This window comes from Nothoprocta perdicaria, unplaced genomic scaffold (assembly GCF_003342845.1).
Source record: "Nothoprocta perdicaria isolate Ctin4 unplaced genomic scaffold, notPer1 scaffold_226, whole genome shotgun sequence".
Classification (NCBI taxonomy): domain Eukaryota; kingdom Metazoa; phylum Chordata; class Aves; order Tinamiformes; family Tinamidae; genus Nothoprocta; species Nothoprocta perdicaria.
Window position 1 is genome coordinate 210463 of NW_020455445.1, and position 18366 is coordinate 228828.

Sequence of the window (18366 nt, forward strand, 5' to 3'; positions counted from 1 at the left end):
GCACAGCCACCGCATTAACCTTGTTTCTAAGCTGTTAAATTAGTCCCTACTGCCAAAATATCAAATAGGTCCCCAGAGCTGTGGCATATGGCAATAGAGCGCCAAAGCCACTATGAAGTCCCAAAACCTTCCTTAACTATTTCTGGTTTCCGAATCTTGTTTGCACAGTCTTTCAGGTCTTCGTATGAAACAAGGCCTAACTTGATTCTTCTCTCAAGGTATGCCAGAAATAATCACTTTATTAAACCAGATTTCATGAAACGGTTTCTCATGTGGCAGGATTCTGAAGGAGTGGATATCATGCTGGGTGTGTGTGCGAATGGACTGCTCATTTACAAAGACAGACTCCGTATCAACCGCTTTGCTTGGCCAAAAATCCTGAAAATTTCCTATAAACGAAGTAATTTCTACATCAAAGTCAGGCCAGCAGAAGTAAGTAACACTTTCCTTCACACTTTACTCCTTTGAGATACCTTCTACCCACCGAGATAACGGGGGTGGGTTTTTTGTTCTCCTCCCCCGCCCCCACACCACCCTTCCACAGGTCAGGATGATTCCTGACAAGCTTATGCTGGGTTTTGAGCCGTGGTTAAACTTGGGATTGAGCATTTTACTTTCTTCTATAGATTCTACTGCTTACATTTAGTACTAGTTTTAGTTAGTAGATGCATACCACATAGAAAATCCTTTCCTGTTAGGAGATGCCTGTGACTTCTTTTTAAAATAAAAGCTAATAACACTGCCACACTCTTCCTGCTACACAAGCCCAYGGTGCTGGGGGAGAGGCAGCCTCTGTTCCTCCTTTCAGTAGAATTGTTCACTAAATGTCAAGGCACCAAGTCATACGGGTGTAACCAACGGCCTGAGTTGTCCTGAAGGGCTTTATAACCCTTTCTGTTGGGCAGTATGGAACTTGCAAGTTCATCTTGCTTGTCAGACACTCAAATATGTTTATGGGAGCCACTGAGGGAGGCACATTTWTATTTTAAACACATTTAACTGGAAATATGTGAAAACCAATGAACAGMATAGTGCTATCACCTTACTTATTCTTGAGTATAATTAATATTTACTATAAGAATAAATTAATGGCATTTTATATTGAGAAAAGGATTTAAAATTATTCCTGAACTGCTTTTGGAAGCTTGTGTATTGTCTGCAGCTCTGATCTATATGGGTGAAAATTTTAAATGACAGGTCACATTTTTTTTCCCCTGCAGCCTTATATAAAAGAAATGTGTTACTTCATCCTGATATAAAATCAACTGTAGCACTTAAAAGCAATGAGATACATTTTAAATATCTTTAAAAGTATATTATACTTCCTATTTTTTGTTGAAGTTTCTATGAACAGATTATTAGCTGACACAACTTTGTAAACAACTTGTAATTTCTCAGAGCACTTTGTGTATATGTGTGCACCCATGAAGTTCACAAAGCAATTTCCATACCCTGTTGTTCAGAGAAAGTGTTTTTTTTCAAGTGCAGAAGTCAAAGTATTTTAGTGCARGCAGATTTTATGTGATGTGACAAGCTACACTAATACTGATAATTCCTCCATTTCAAAAGATGAAGTGATTTCGTTTGAGATCTACAAGTCAGAAATGTAACATAGTAGTTTTGTGGTTCTTGAACTCAAATATGTAACATCTAGGAGTGCAAGAAGAGCATAAGATGTAATATTTTTACTAAGAATTTATTATTAAATGAAATCAGATAAGATTAGTAGTGTAATACAGATTTCAGACTTTTATTCAAGTAAAATGTGCAGCACAACCCACAGTACCGTTACTTCTTGCAGTTTAAAAATAAATACATTGGGCAGCTAGTCATAAAACTAGCAAATAACACTGAAGTATTATTGGCTTTCTCAAAGGAGTCGCTAGTACGGGAAATGATAATGTGATTATTGCTCTTCATGACTAGTCCAGACAACACAATTATATTAAGAGGTGGAAACTCTGATATTTTTTGAAATGTTATGAAAAGAAAATTACTGTTTGTTCCAATAATGGAACTGTAGGAACTGTRCCTGCTCTTTAATAGGAAATTAAGGATATGTGTTAATTAATTTGTGGATTCTTTCCAGYTGGAACAGTTTGAGAGCACTATTGGGTTCAAACTGCCAAACCACCGGGCCGCTAAAAGGTTGTGGAAGGTTTGTGTGGAGCACCATACTTTCTTCAGGTAAATGGTAATATTCTGCTTCCCCATTGCCAGGAGGTTCCCCAGGAGTATTGCCAATACTCCTGTACAGGAGGAAGTACTCCTGTACTTCCAAATACAGATGTATTTGGAAAAGATATGAAGAAAGAAGACAGAATTTCTCTTCTTTCCCCCTAATTTCTCAGAGCAGTAACACCTCTTGAACTGAAAAGACCCTACCAATCATTGATGCAAAGTAACTAGCTGCTTAGATCTTTCGCATTGCATTTCATTTGCATTGCAGGATGATAATCATATGGAATTAAACTAGTGATCATATACAGTCCTTCCTAAGGACTCGGCTCTTCAGACTGGCTACCTGCAAAGCCCATGTGCTCCTTCAAAAGCAGCTCTTGGGGCTTGGCAGTGACCTTCATTCATGAATTTGTATTTGTTTATAAACTGAACTGAGTCCATTGTCTTTCTTCAAAGAACATAGAATCATTTAAAAGAACAGAGCACTGTCTGTTTATCTAAATGCATACCTTTCTCTGCATTTTATTCAGTAACTGGTAGGTAACAGTTCAGTTCTTCAGSGAGTGTAGAATACATTTGAATTCTGTGTTAGAATTTGTACAAACACTATAGACAATAGTTCTCTAAATAATTGATTTAGAAGCACTTTTTCCTGAAAAAAATCAAAGTTTATTTTTAATAGGATTCATTAGTTAAATTTGTAAATAAATACATAAAAAAAAAATATATATATATATATATAGATAGATAGATCACCACTCTATACTCTCTTAAAATTGGAAACCTGAATTGGCTGATGAAGTCTGATACCACAAATGGCATGCAAATCTTGTCTGCATTAGAAGGTCRATCAAATAAATCAGCACAATTGAAATAATTTATGCAGTAGCTTGCTTTGCCAGGCAACTTTATTTCCAAACTCAATGGTAACAAAATAGATCTAAGTGGGAAAAAATCTTATGGAGGTCAAAAATGCAAAATCGAGAATTATTATTTGCAAACATAAAATTCAGTACCTTTAGTACTTCATAATCTTTCAATAGAAATTCTGAAATTAATTCCAAATTTAATTGGATTTTATTCCTATCAGGAGTAGCTTTTCCCAATCRGGAATGACATTCTAACAATAAATTAAATAACAAATTCTGCAGCTGTTCTATAAAATCCACATACTCCGCTGATGTAATCAGACAGAAAATCTTCAGAACTTCTCATCCTGATTTAAAAACAGTAGAATAAATCCAACTCTATTTGTCTCTGGAGATAAACAGGAGAAAGCAGTTGCTGTAGTCCAAGAAAATGTAGCTTTTTTTTCCAGGCTTATACGTATTACTTGCATGTGACACCACAGTAAATGCATGCTGTCCAGATGTATGTTTTTAGTTCCCAGACCTCGTAGTATTTTTACATATCATCATAGGATGTTATATAAAAATTCTGTTTTACCTTCATAATGCTTCAGTTTTTACTCAAGTAATAATTACATCAATATGCATCTTTGCATGCTGATTTTTTATATATGTCATAATATAAAAAGTTATACAAATAAAAATTAATTACTAATGCATAATATAAAATATTATACTAATAAGTGTATATAAATAATATACAATTATAGATCAAAATTTTTATATAAGCTGTAACAAAGCTGATAACTAAAAGTCACTGGATTCATTTTTATTGGCTCAGTCTTATAGGATGCCAGTAATATCTTCACAAAGCAACAACCTGCTTTAAGAAATGCTGTCAGACTCTGTTTCAACAYTAATCTGTTTAGCTAAGCTTAGATTGCAATTTCGGATCTTACTGAACAGCAGCAGAAACCTGTTTATAACTGTTTAATATTTTATTTGAATCTTTTGTAATTGTTTTAATGCCTTTCCAGACCTTCTTAAAATGGTGCAGCATAATTTTAACTTATTCTATGTAATTAAGCTTGTAATACAAAAAAATCCATTCAGTTGCCCTTAATCAGGAAGTAATTAGTTCTCTTGTTTTTTTCCTTATTAAGAGATTAAAAGTTTATCTCAGCAGGGTGGAAGATAAAAACATCAGTTAATGCTGTAGCCTTGCCAAGACTGGGAAATAGAGAAAGAACCTTGGAAAAACACTCCAAGCCTCATTTCTGTCAATGCATAACATATATGATCTTGGAAACAGTGGTTAAATTGTTGCAGATTGCACTACAGATGAAAGTGAAGCTCTAGATATTCTGCAATTTTATTTTAGATGGGCTTGTCATGAAGAAGGGTGGGTTACTCTGTCCTTCAAAATTCCACTTTCCTCAAAAATGTGTTTATACAGATGAGGATATGTATGTGCATCTTAGGCACATAGGATTTGGATGCTTCTGGATCGTGACAAAGCTGTAAACTACTTAGAGGGGAAAGACTAGCATTCCACCTTACTTCACTGTTCTTGTTCATTTTTTGTAAAATATCTTTAGAATGTCTGACACTTTTCAGAGCCCACTTTTGGAAACAGTCTCAAAAGGATGTTGGGTCCAACTCCTCTGACAGGTATTTTCCATGCAAAATGCTTCAAAAGAAGCAGGCCGAGTCTCTCTTGCCCAGCTGTGCCACCCTAAATACAAGGGACATATCAGTTGCTTGCTCCACTGAAAGAAGCTGGTGTTCAGTAACTTCTTCAGGTCAGGAAGCTCTTTCTGGAGTAGTGCCTCAGTGTTATATAGAGGAGAATAGGACGTAGAAAGGCTCATCCTGGTTAAGCATGTGTTTTCCACACTATGTCAAAGGCCTTTCTAGAGAAGCCAAAACAAGAAGAGATCCTGCAGAGATGGTTGTGTTGGTGCTGTCATCAAGGATGGCACTGGAGCCATCGATACCCTCTGTGTTGAAGCTGATGGCTCAGGTGTTAAAGTATGAGAGACAGGCTAGACTGGAGCTCAAAGTCCTTATCCTGATGAAATATAAGGAAGGACAGAGGGCCTCTCTTCAAAATTCTACAGTTGGTGCTTTCTGGTGGGAAGAAGCAGAGTACATCATAGCAAAGCTCTGATGCTGACAGCAGCACTTGGATGCAAGCAGACGTAGCCCAGAACTCACTGCTCATAGCACTCGCATCTGAATCTCTTCTTCACCTTTGCCAGGATATGCTTCCTCCCAATGTCACCAAGCATCAACTTACATAAATCTTTGTGACATAAAGAAACTGGAATCTGCATCTAGCTTGCTGAATTTGTTCCTATTAGGTCACCAACTCACCAGTCATTTGCAGGAATATCCCATTCTTTTATAACTAGCTACAACCTTCTATGCAGTCCTCATTCCCTGACTTTGAGGAATAACAGTTGAACCTTGAAATTTTGGAAGGACAGTCAAAGAAAAATGTGTAGTTCTCACAATAAGTAATGTTCTAAGCAAAAGGATTTAAGAGGTGTTTTACATGGCCTCAGCCATCCATAGCATTTAACTGAGATGGCACCTCAAGATGACAATCCCAAATACTTGATCACAGTGTGGAATATGGGACGATTCTCAGCATTACTTCATCACGAAATGCAAATATTAAATAACATACGTAGCTTTGGAAGTCTTCCCGGTGCTTCTGGCCTAATCCTTTCTTGAGGTGCCCGAACGGTGCCTGGTGAACTAAAGCTGTGAGCTTTGAAGCATCTCATTGAATGTCTAAAAGAAAGCCTTTCCCACCTGACTTCTGTCCTGTTTACCTTGCAGACTTCTCTCCCCGGAGCAGCCTCCCAAAGCCAAGTTCCTCACGCTGGGCTCCAAGTTCCGCTACAGCGGGCGCACGCAGGCGCAGACGCGGCAGGCCAGCAACCTCATCGACCGGCCCGCGCCGCACTTCGAGCGCACCTCGAGCAAGCGCGTCTCCAGGAGCCTCGACGGAGGTACRTGCGCCCCCCGGCCCCGGCATCGCTTCCTAGCGATGAAGTCGCGCCCCGACGTCACTCTGACATCGCGGGCGTCCCCAGGGTTGTTGTTGTGGATGCTTGGAGTGGTAATGCTCAGGGGTTTGTGCGTTTGTGACGGGTGCTGTGATAACTGCTTCTCTTGTATGTCRCTTTTAGCAGGCCTGAATAGTACGTTAAGTTACTGCCTAAAATCTATGGCACTACTRTGAAAGTGTTGTGGGTTTTTTGAGGGGAGATGCTTGTTCTGCCTGTTGCATGTACTTGTGACACATTGTGCAAAACATGAATGCAAGTTCAATGTGCAAAGCTGTGTGTATTACAGCAGTGCTGTGATGCCTCTGCTCATTGTAATGGATCCAATCCCTCATTGTAATGGATTCCAGAGGGACTGACAGAATGTTACTACTGTTTTAAAAAGTACGTCTCTAAGGTAGTTATTTTTCCTCATTCCTCATTTTTGCCTCATTCTGCCAGACATCTTTTCTCCACAATTTTGGTGTTTAAAAGTTAAATATAGCCAACTTCTAATTCGTCTGGAAAGACAGCTTGGTACTCTGAGCCACCTTGAGCTGCACTAAAGGCGGTTGGTGCTGTTGCCATCTGCAGGCAGTAGCGGTTCCAGACGGCACGGTTCGGAGCCAGGCCTCAGTGCGCTGCTCCTTGCTGGGGCAGCGGGCGCAGGAGCCTCCAGGACGTGCCCAGCTCGTCTGCACATGTGGGGCAGGAGGCTGCTGGCGAGGGGCTGCCTGCCTCTGCCGAGCCCGGCCACAGCCCTCCCGTGCTGAGCTCTGCTGGGCGCCTCTCTCCCTGCTTGTCCACCCGGCTTTTTAGAAGGACCTCAAAGAGCCAAGTCCTGCACCTGGGCAGCAATCAACCCCTCACCCCAGCAAAGGCTGGAGCCAATTGCCTGCACAAGGTGGAGCACAAGTCAACATTATGTCCTCACAGCAAAGAGAGACAAGCATATGCTGGGCTTCGTTAGCAAGAATGTAACCAGCACTGCTTTCTTYTTGGTTGCTGCTGTTGTGGTGGTTTGCTCCAGTAATATCTTCAATATCTTTCAAGAACAATCGAAAACTTGATATTTAAATATATATATATATATATTTTGAATATCTACCTGACTCGAATATCATGAGTATGACATGCATGTACTTGCATGCTAAGTGCATGATACATAGCAAAAAGCTGAAAAACATTTTTTCTTTAATAGCTCCTATTGGTATCTCAGACCAAAGTCTGCTGAGAGATTTCCCTACTGCCAGAGGAGGACCTGCTGGAGATAAAGTCCTCGACATTGAAGGTGCTGGTCAGGCCAAGTTAAAAGAAGGCAGCAGAGAAGAAAATGGAAGCCCAGTCAAAACTCCACAGTTAGAATTGATTCAGGATGGAAAGGTATGGCTGGCTTGCACACCAAAGTCCTTGTTCATATGGGGGGGGAGCGGGAGGCGGGGAGGAGTATGGGATTATTTAGTGCCCACCWCTTCAGAGTTGTACAGAACACCATATCAAATATTTAGGGATAGCTTTTAAATATTTTTGTATGTTTATCCTAATGTGTGTATACAAGCCAAAGAGAATGAAACCTTGTGTAACATTGACTCTTTTTAGGGTTTTCTTTTTTATTGCTACTAATTTAATACAGCATCTCAAAGGTGGCATGAGTYTGAGGGGAAAAAGAAATATGCAAAAGATAAGTAAGAATTTGAGTCTTTCTTGTATGTTCAGACTTTTTTTTAAAAAAAAATCTACAGTTGTGTGCATTTCATGAAGCTGGATATATCATGGCTGTTCTTAAGTAATTATGACAGATAGCAATATTCTTGGTCCAGTAGGTACTGCAGAAAACCTTCAGCCATGGATGCTTAACATGCTGAAATCAAGGATTGGTTTGTGGGGAGGGCTACACGACTAATTAGCTTTGTGGTCTCTTTCTGCTGAGTTTCTTAGTGCAGTTCACGTGCTCCCACTTCTTCCCAGTGTGGGAAGGGAACAAATACCAGCAGCTGCATTTCTTTCTTTTCCACCCCCCCCCCCATCAAGTTTGAATAACTTTGGGTTAGTCTAGGCACACATGCACACTTCTTAATGGGAAGAAAATGGCTAAATTATTGTGCCTTATAAAATAATATTAATAATATAATATAAAATAATTTTAGTTCCTTGGTTCCAAAGCGATGGTATCTTTGAATCTTTTCACCAGATCAAAACACACAAACAGAAAACAGTATTTTGGAAAGTTGTTCCATGACGCTGTTCTGGAAACTTGTGTTACRCATGCCGGCTCTATGAACAGCTCTCTCTCCCTCCTAGAGAAGATATTTCTTTTCTCTTTTGACTCTGTTTAAATCTTAGGGGAGATGGYTGTAATGCCTGGAATCAAAGTGGCAGCTTGTCTTTCGTGGGCTGCACTGTCCCCCAGCCTTTCTGCCAAAGCTTTGAATGTCTCTCTGCTCCCATCTGTTGGTAGTGACTATTACAATTCAGAAGTGCAAAGTTTTTCACAGCCTGAGAGCACAACAGGGCTAATGGGTTCAGCTCCATAAGCCGTGGAGGTAAACAGGTTGGACATTGATAAAACATGAGGGGTTTTTCTACTTTTACTTGGKGTTTCTATTGCATTATTAGAGCTATTCCTGCCTCTAAGTTAAAAAAAAAAAAAAAAAAAAAAAAAAAAAAAAWTCACTAACTACTCATTTCTCTTTTTCCCTTCTTCTTGTGCCTACAAACGTGCATTTTGTTGTATTTTCATTGTCCACCATTTGCAGAATTTATTTCTCCAGCTCACTCCCATACATCCACCGCCCGCGCACTGTGTGTCATGCCACCTCGCCGAGCTGCCGCCCATCCCTGAGAGGGACAGGCTTTCCGATATTGCCGAGGAAGACCCCCTTGCCGAGCCCATCCCTGACATCTCCGAGTGCAGTCCCGTGAAAGGAACCCTAGCTCAGAATGAAAAAGAAATCCCTTCACCAACTGACAGTTTTGAAGCTATRAGGCCCCTAGCTAGTCSATGCCCTCCCATAACGGAGGGAAAAATCCCTAAACAGGACTACAAAAGCACYGAGTTTTGCATCTCATTCAGCTTTATCAGATGCTTTCCTTTTAGTTTCCACTCTCTGCTTGATGAGGACGGTTATCTGAGTTTTCCCAGCCTTCCTGATGTTTGCATCTCTTTCCTCCCACCCGGCCTTCAGCACTACGTCCCTATTACCTCCCCATCCTTCATCCCCTCTTTTCTCCTTATTTTTGTGCTGCTTTTCTCTGCTTTCCAGTCCATTCCTTTATCGCTCACATTTTCCCTTCCTCTCGCTCTGTCCCTCTGCTACCTGGAGCCTAAGGCGGCTGCATTTGTCACCTCTTATGACAATGACCTGAATGACAAAGCAGAGGAAGAGGAGGTGTGTAATTTTGCTGCTTAGACATTGCTGCTTCCACGTAGCTTTCAGAGCAGTTCTTCCAGAGGTCTTTCAGTTTTGCACACTTCCGAGTGTGCGTGTGTGTGTATATGTACATGTGTATGTATACATAGACACACACACACACACACACACACACACACACACACACACACACGTATTTGTTTCTTGCTAAGTTCTCTCATTTGCCAAAAATAGCCCTCAGTAGTACCCAACATAGGGTTTTGGTCAGGAAATAATTTTTTTTTTTTTTTCTTTTGCCTGAGTTCATACCGCATGCGTAATTGCCCTCAACTACAGAGGCACTGAGCTTCAGGTAGAGTTCCTGGTAGCTCAAAACATTAAGGAGTGAAATAACAGATGAATAAATAGGATTGCTTTGATAACATTATTCTGTTGTGTTATTTGCAGCAGCAACTTATTTGTGGATTAAAATGCATGTCTTCTCAGTACGTTGACTTTGAAAAACATGTCTCAGAGCTCTGTTTCAATCTGAAAACTGAAACTCTAAAAGCTGTTTGAGTTCAGAAAAATGTGAATTTAAAATGAGCTTTTTAGTTTCCAGATTTTGGATGTTTCTGTTCCACAAGGGCGTGTGCAAAGCAGAGCCTGTTCACAGCGCTTTTATTACTTCTTTTTTTTTTAATGGCTTCCATTAATCTCTGGCAATAGTTAAGGTGCAGACTGATTGATTTGGCTTATTAGACTGGATTGCAGGTTACACGTCAGACTTCAGTCACTGCAATCTGAACAGTTTTTGAAATGTACTATTAAAATGGCTTGACAGAAACCTAGGTCACACTAATACTTTGCTCTGGGGCACTTGACAAATTGCCTCCTGTCTTGGGTCTGCTGTGCCTGCCATCAGAACTAGACCCTGTGCTAGAAAGGGTGGTCAGCCTCCAATGGAAATATGACACAAAATATTATAGAACYGAAAAAGAGGGGTGCTGTTCTATTATATTTAATAGTTTAGCTGATTCTGTCAAAAGAATGTGTTAAATACTTCCTAAATGTGATGTGACTTCATTAAAAGACACAAATCTCCAAAAGTCTAAAGTAGTGAAAAAAACGTGACTTTAAACATCTCCATTTTTCCCTGACCTGATTAAGCATGTAGCAGGAAGTTGCCTAAAACGTAAAGCCCCAGCTAAGCAAGAGATGAGTAAAGGCCTTATGGACGCCGCGGCCGTGCGTGGTCGAAAGGCAGCAGCGCCTCAGCCCGTAGCAGAGCGTCCAGCTCCGGAGGCCTCTCTCCAGCACTGCACCAGAGCCACAGTAAGGTGGGGAGGGCCTGAAATCCCATTGCAAGGGGCTCCCCCCACAGCAACATTCCCCGAGGATTCAAGGCAGTTTCATATGGCAGTTCTTTGGCTTGAAGCCTAGATCGTTTTCCCAAAATACACTCATGCATTAAACTCCATTTTCCTATCAGCTTGTCACAGAGTATAAGGCTTTTATCACAGAAATTATACATATCAGCCTTCTTCTTTACTATCTTCTTAATTTCATCTGTCCGTGGGAAAAGCACCAGAAAGTACAGCAAGTAAGGGACATAGTGCTGAAATTTCCATTTCTCATTCCACTTATGCCAAATACTACTTCAGCCATTCTACAACAAATATAGGTGAAGGAAGACCAGAGTCGCTTAATAATTTCAGCAACATCTGGGGCCGAAAGAGGACAGGTCTGTAAATCTAGCATGTGGTTTGCAGCATTTACAATGAGTTGAAGCCTCTGTTACTGCGTCAGCAGATGTTAACAGCTCCTTTTCTTGATGATTTGCCATGTGCTTACATAGCTGGAGTCTGAAGAGGAGGAAGCACAGCAGAAGGTGGATTTATTAATTTTTTTTAACAGTTAAATCCAGCTGTAGCTGCCTGCCTTGTTAGTACCTTAAAGTTTCATGTGGACTTTGTCTGAATAGTGTCTCTTCACCTTACCATTTTATTTTCTTTATTTAACTGTTTGATTTTAAGGGTCATTTTTATTTACTCAGTGATATATTTTGTTTTTTTTTTTTTTTTTTTTTTTTTTTTTTTCTTTTTTGTCTGTGTGGCTTAATTTCACAGAAATTACATTCCTTGAAAGTAGACGGGGAAAATATTTATGTCAGACATAGCAATTTAATGTTGGAGGTTTGTATATAATATAAGGAAAACTTTCCCTTCTCGTGGCTGCCAGGTTGCATGGGATGGGAGGTCACTTGCAGGCTGTTATGGACACAGTGCATGAAGTGCATGGGGCAAAGTGGACATGTTGCATGTTGTAATTCTAGTGTTCATGTTTTAAGAAGAAAAAAAAATCTTTTTGCTAGATGTTTTCAAGGTGACAATTGGGAATAATAGCCCYGTTTAGATAACTCAGAGGGGTCCAATTCATCATCCTAATGGCATTTTCAGACATGGCTGCTGAAGGTGGGCATCTTTGGAGCAGGGCTTTGAGTTTCCACCAGTTTAATCGACAGTTATCCGATACATTATTGAATAAATGGGACTAATAAGGCACAAGCAGTGGTAGAAGTATTGAAAAAGTAATTTTGGCTTTGACACGTGTTGATTTACCAGCTTTGGGAAATTTTTGTTAGGATTAGMTTTTTAAATGAAAATTTATGTTTAAAAAAATGTGCTTTATTTCATTTTTGAAATGGAAGTAATTTTTGCTTCCTAAAGGTTGGCTCGTGGAGAAGATGAGCAACTATAAAGAGCTTTAAGCTTCTTCTTACTRAAGTAGAGATTTTATTATAGGAATTTTCAAATAGTCTGCTAATCTACAGAATTTTATCATAGCTTATCTCTAGTTGTGGTCAGTGTCCTTTAACTTGTGATTAACAACATACACAGCAACTAAAGAAACTGGAAAATCCCAACTGACCCGTAACTTATTTTATTCATCCAAATGGGGCTATAAATCCCTTTGTCACAAAAGTAGTCCTTTGTAATCATCGTTTTTGACCAGTCTTAAGGGGAGATGTATGGATCACTGTAACTGAACTAATGCATTTTTTGGCTTTTTGCAGCTTTTGATCACTATTCAAACTTTGCTTGTGTATAACTTATTAAAACACTACAAGTGTGTTTTGCTTAACTTTGCTCTGAACAAGTCCAAGAAACGTGCCTTGTCTCAAGCCAAGATTTTAGGTTTTAAAATTATGTCATAAGAATTGTTATTAGCTTCAGTTGTTTGATTTTCTTTGATCTACTTTTTAATACACAAAATGGATAGGTACTTTGAGGGACAGATTTAACATTCCTTGCATGTTAGGCCTAATTTAAAACTGAAGGATTAGTCCTGTAGCAATATAAGCCTGAGGTGCCAGAAGGAGGGTTCTTAGCATTCAACACTAAGTGCGTGTGCAAACATTTGCAGAACTTGGGAATAAATGTCCAGCACCAAGATCTTACTGGTGCTGGACAAGCCAATCAAAAGAAATTAGAACTGAGGAGTTATGCGTATTGGTGGCTTTTTATTTATTTTTCATTATTTAATGCAGGTCTTTGTACTGAAAACATTTAAGAACATGAAAAATCCTCTCCAAAGTGTTGAAGTAAAATTTCAGACTAGTCTTTTAATTAGTATATGAAATGTTTCTACAAATCTAGTGTCTTTGCTTCAATTATTATATCTAATTATATTCTTAACAAACTTCAGCAATAATTATGATCACATTGCTGGGTGCAACAGTGCAGTTTTAACTTCAGCGAATGGTAGATCTTCTACCATTCCATCCTGAAGGTGGCTATGAGTCTTGAATTTCACCACTGAATATTCAACAGGTGTTGTGCATTCCCAGCCTAGGGTTTTCACTGCACCTGATAGGGTAAAAGGAGAGAATGAAAATAACAAACATAACTTGATTCACACTGTGGTGTCCCCTTTGGTGCTTGTCTGTGGAAGAGCAGTTTCAAGGGAATGTTTCCTTTAAGCATTGGCATCCACAAAGACTATCCTCTGTCAGCAGTCAGTCAACGTGTTATTGACTGATGAAAGTCTTTAAATCTGATTCTTCAAATAATTGCAGGCCTGCGTGATAGGCACGACAAGTAGTCCCTCTGAAGTCCAGCAGCTGCCAGGAGCCTGCATCCTTGGGGCTCTAGTAACGCCCGTGCATTTTTTTTCTTTTTCCTGGGACTTGCAGTAGAAAGGATGCATTTTTGTAATGCKCCATGTGTTAAAAGTTTGCTTCCACGTCTACACATTTTCAAGGAAAGCAAGCAACTACTGGAAGTTATTACTAATTTGAAGGGCTAATAGCATCATATTTGGATCAAAATAGCCYTCTGTTAAGTAACCAAAAAAACTTAGTTTCCTTATGGCCTTAATTTTATTTTACATTAAGGCGCTTCTCAGAGACGACTGGCTCTTCATACACAAGGCACTTTCCTTGGTTTGATTCCTTTTTTTTTCTTTCTTCCTTTTTTTACAGTTAAGTTTGCTTTTGTTGTCGTGTTTTGTCCTACTTTGTTTTACGTTGTGGGTTGCTAGGACCTGGATAAGACCCAGGACGACTTACTGAAACACCAGGCTAGCATTAGTGAGCTCAAGCGCAATTTCATGGAGTCCACGCCCGAGCCCCGTCCCAGCGCGTGGGAAAAGCGGCGTATCCCACCTGCGGCCCTGCAGGCACCCGCGGTACGTGGCGCCCTGCCCTCTGCATGCGCCTCTCCCTCCCGCCCCGCAGGCCTGCACCCTCACGCTGCCCTCCGAGCCCCTGCCGCGTCTGTGGGTGCCAGGCGTGTGTTAACTCTCTGCCGCTGGCTGTTGGGCCTCGCTTCCCTTGTCTCGGGGGGGATCTTTTTTCCTGGGAGAGCTGCTCTGAGCTGGAGTCACTGGAAGAAAATCAAAGTTATGGCTCTGGTTTGCTTTGTTAAATTGAGCTTAAAATCCACTCTGGTTTACGCAGGTTTTATGAAGTTAGGTTTCCAGTGGCAAGAGAACCTTTTCTGCATCGCCCCCATAACTGCTGAGGTGTTGGGGGGGTGCAAGCTGCTGTGTGGCGTTTCGGGAGGTCTTCTACGCGACCTGGTCGCTGACACTGTTGCTTCTTTGAGAAATACATAGTGATGTTCTTAAAATCCACTCACCTTGTTGTCAAAAACTTTTAAAAGCTTTTYACCTCTGTTATTGTTTTCCCTATCTCCTATATGAGTGAATTGCAATAGAACAGTTTGGAAAAAAGTTTTCCAGAGTCGATATCCTAAATGTCTGTGGCCAGAAAACTACTCAAAGAAACTTCTGTTGCTGTTCTGAAACTTGTAGTTTTACAAGGAGTTATTTGCTGGTTCTTTGAGTAGAAATGCARATCGGTCCTCAAAAGCAGACAGTTTACCTTTTATCCTTTTTGTCCCCTTGCTTTGTCCCCACCTCAGGCCCCAAAATGTGGTGTCATCCTAATCCCGCTGCACTTGTTCAGCTTTGTCTTCAGGCCCCAGAGGGCTGAACCTTCCTGATTAAGCTTCCTTGGTGCTATCAAATGATTTGTGTTACCAAGGCTTTCCTTCAGCCTTAGGTGTGCTGAGCTATGAGCAGGGGTGTGCAGATGCCACAGCTGCTTCTTTAATGATTGCTTTTAAAAATGTGGTCMCTGGCAGGCAAAGAGCCTACAGGTGAGTGTAGCTGTATATGTGCAGACATGAATGTTAGTCAAGCTTTCAAATGTTCCAGAAACCTTGATTCCTCTAACACCAGTACTRTTGTTTTCCCTGTTACAATAAGCATTCCAAAGGTGCAAGTTGTTTTTATTATGTGGTTGTATGTATTTTCTATGTTGATCTCTCTGTGTTGAAGTTGAGGCACTTCCAGGTATTGCACTTTTACCTTTATTTTTCTCATTTACCATGTTATGTTGCTTTCAGACCAGCTTGGTTTTGTGTTTGTGTAGTATGTGTCTGTCTCTGCTTAATGATTTACACTGGTTTTACAAAATGAAAACTAAATAGAAAAAAGGAGACTACCTTTTCCAATTGAAAACGCCGCCTCTGAGGGAGAAGCAGTGGACTGCGGCGCCGCGGACTGCCGAAGCAAAACCAGAGGAGGCTGACAAGGTGGCTGCCCGAGACCTACTGCCTTTGTGCTTTATCTGCTATGGGCTAGCTGGTCCTACTTTCTTCTTTTCCTTTCTTCTTCCCTGACGGAAATTAGTTGCTTAAGCCAATACTAAAAGGAGAAACTTAAGCTGTAAACCAAGCTCTGCATGTATATAATTTCCAGCAACAGTTTGCTTGAACACCAAACCAGGTGTGAAGTTTTGAGTGACTTGAAAAGAATGTTTTCACAGGAAAATTATTGGATTTGTTTTATGTGAGGAGGATGACAGCAAAATATATTTCCATTCCAGGTGGAAATACATGTTTGCATTCTTCCAAATTGTTTGGCACTCCATGCACAAGAACTTTTTGTTTGCGTTACAGCRGGGTGTATTCGTTATGTAGTCATTTCCCAAGTCAATAGTGCTCTAGTAGAAAGGGCTTCATTTCAGATGCAGCCTGGTTCTGAATATATGTGTGCTCCTGTACCTCTTCTTTTCATGAAAAGGGGAAGGTTTTCTCCTCTCATAAGTTGCTTTGACGTTTTCTTTGAGTGAAAAGCACAGAATAAACTTAATGGTGTTTCTAGCAGTGTGATAATGATGGTCGATAGCAGTTTGATGCTGCTTTTTGACATCACTTTTGAACTGTTTTCCACCACCTAAAATTTGAAATTAAAAGACGTTGTTAAGCCATAGGTCCTTTTTCAATAACATAGATAAATAAATACCAGGTTTGGAAAACTGCACCTTTTCTTCTTGAAGTAGTTGTTGATGAATATAGAGCATCTGGAATCCAAGTTCTTTCTTACCCTCAACTTAGGATAAATTTGCCTGGTATTTGTAGACATTACCCAACCTCATTACTATTATTAGTCTTAGTAGACATTGTTCACTCTTAGTAAAGCTTCTGCCTTCTACTGCTGATTTTCCTTTTTTCCCCATCCTTTTGCTTCATTGAAAATACAGGTCAATAAGTCTTTTTGCTATGTATGCAAAATGTTATCTTAGATAAATGTCATTTTTACCACAGTACCTTTTAAATGCACAGCATCTGTGACTTAATTATGATAAAAATATGGCAAATTGGCATGGATGTTACAAATACTTGAAATGTTGAGTCTGGATATCCAGAATCAACAATATATATTTTTTTTCCTACCCAAACTTGCTGCTTGCTTATAAGCGATATTTCATGTTAGTGTATGTGCATGTGTCTGTCAGGAAGATATGGATCTACAGAGGGTGGTGCATACATATATACATACATAATACATATTATGGTAAATACAGTAATTTGAAGATCTCCAACGCTATCTCTTGGCTTAATAATCTATATGAAATGCTGCATCGCAGCACAGGGCTTGTGTTATCAGGCACTTTGTTATTAGTGTTTTTCTTTGAAAAAGATTTTAAAAACCCAGAAAAATAAATATAGATGGTRGTAAAATGCAGATAGGTGGGGGGCTAAGGGGATATCTGCCTCTGAGCTGCACAGTCTCACTGCGTGCAGAGATAGTGACTTTTTTCTTTATTACACCTTTGAGCCATTAGAATAAATGTGGTGTGAGAGTACAGAAGAGGCACCATGAATTATTTTTGGCTTTTACTGTAAACTATTGTTAGATTAACTTTTGTTAGGCATAATAAAATGGGGTGAGTAGAAAGTGAGGGTAACACATTGCCCTGATGCATGTCAAATTTAACAACATCGCTGATAACAGATTGTATCAGCTTGCATTCAGATTATATTTTCCTAGCCACCTTTGAATTATGCTTAAATTTTTATTGTAGGGAAAAATAGAGGAGTGCTTTCTTTTTCTGTCCTGCATGCCATTTGTGTAGTACTATGCATAGTACTATGTACACAGTAGTAKAGTGCTGCTTAAATGCATGTTGTTTCTAAAATGCTAATATAAAAGTAGTTTTATATGCACTGTATTTCTCTGCACTGTATTTTGCTTTCCTCTGAAATGTGCTTCTGCCTTGATTGTCTGCATTACCATTTTCTAAGATAGAAATATWTAATGTTAGCAAAATGTATGTTACATCTGTGTTATATTTGTTGTTTCTGGCTTTTTATTTTAACTGCTTCTTGCAATGTGCTACATGAGCATGTGGAAGGAAAACTGAAATGAGAATTACTGCTTTTTCAGAAGGCTGTGCCCACACAGATTTTAATTTTTGTTTTACCACACAGATTAGAAAGTAATTTGGACTAAATATAACTTTGCTTTAAAGTAGCGATGAGTAAAACAAAAATTCCCAATGGAGTGGGGAAGGTGTTTAATAAAAGATTCCTTCATAAATACAGATCTGCTTAGGTGGGATCTGGAGGGAGGGTACGGGGGGGGCGTTGTTTTGGGGTTTTGGTTTTGTGTTTTTCAAGTAACTGYTTGAAAAACAACCTTTAAGAGTTACAATGAAAACATTTTCCTTCAGCCTTCTGGCTGTGGGGTGTTCAAAGCTGCTCTGTACTGGCTGCTCTGTGCGTGAAGCTTTGRACCATTAGGGGCTAGATGCGAAGGAATGATTTTTTTAGAGGGAATAAGCCCAATATTAATCTATAATTAATATTATAGAAGTATAGAATTACTCTATAAGGAAAATTCGGCATTAAAAAACACAAATTGTTTAATGCTTTTTTTCCTACACTTACTGTTTTTGACTTTTATAGTGTGGAACAGAGAGCAACTGGTGGGCATACAGTCTCTGTATGCGTGTGTACACCCCCGCAGTGTGTATGTGTGTGTATACATGTATATACATGTATCTATACACACACACAGAGCAGAGGGCGGTGGGCCGCTGCCGCGCGTGGCGCAGTCGGTGCCGCCGCGCGCCGCTCC

The 18366-nt window shown here is 39.8% G+C and overlaps 1 protein-coding gene across 8 annotated transcripts in view; it reads left to right on the forward strand.

Moving 5' to 3' along the window:
* EPB41L2 (erythrocyte membrane protein band 4.1 like 2) overlaps positions 1–18366 on the forward strand; it is a 93330-nt gene that overhangs the window by 63171 nt on the left and 11793 nt on the right. For 5 of the 8 annotated variants that reach the window (XM_026039265.1, XM_026039272.1, XM_026039267.1 and 2 more), the window contains 6 exons: positions 280–432; positions 2090–2187; positions 5877–6049; positions 7287–7468; positions 11565–11630; positions 13978–14124. In XM_026039265.1, coding sequence (XP_025895050.1) covers positions 280–432; positions 2090–2187; positions 5877–6049; positions 7287–7468; positions 11565–11630; positions 13978–14124 — 819 coding nt within the window. Of the gene's footprint in view, positions 1–279; positions 433–2089; positions 2188–5876; positions 6050–7286; positions 7469–11564; positions 11631–13977; positions 14125–15431; positions 15537–18366 lie in introns of all 8 variants that reach the window. The other 3 variants (XM_026039271.1, XM_026039273.1, XM_026039274.1) reach the window with 2 other exon arrangements.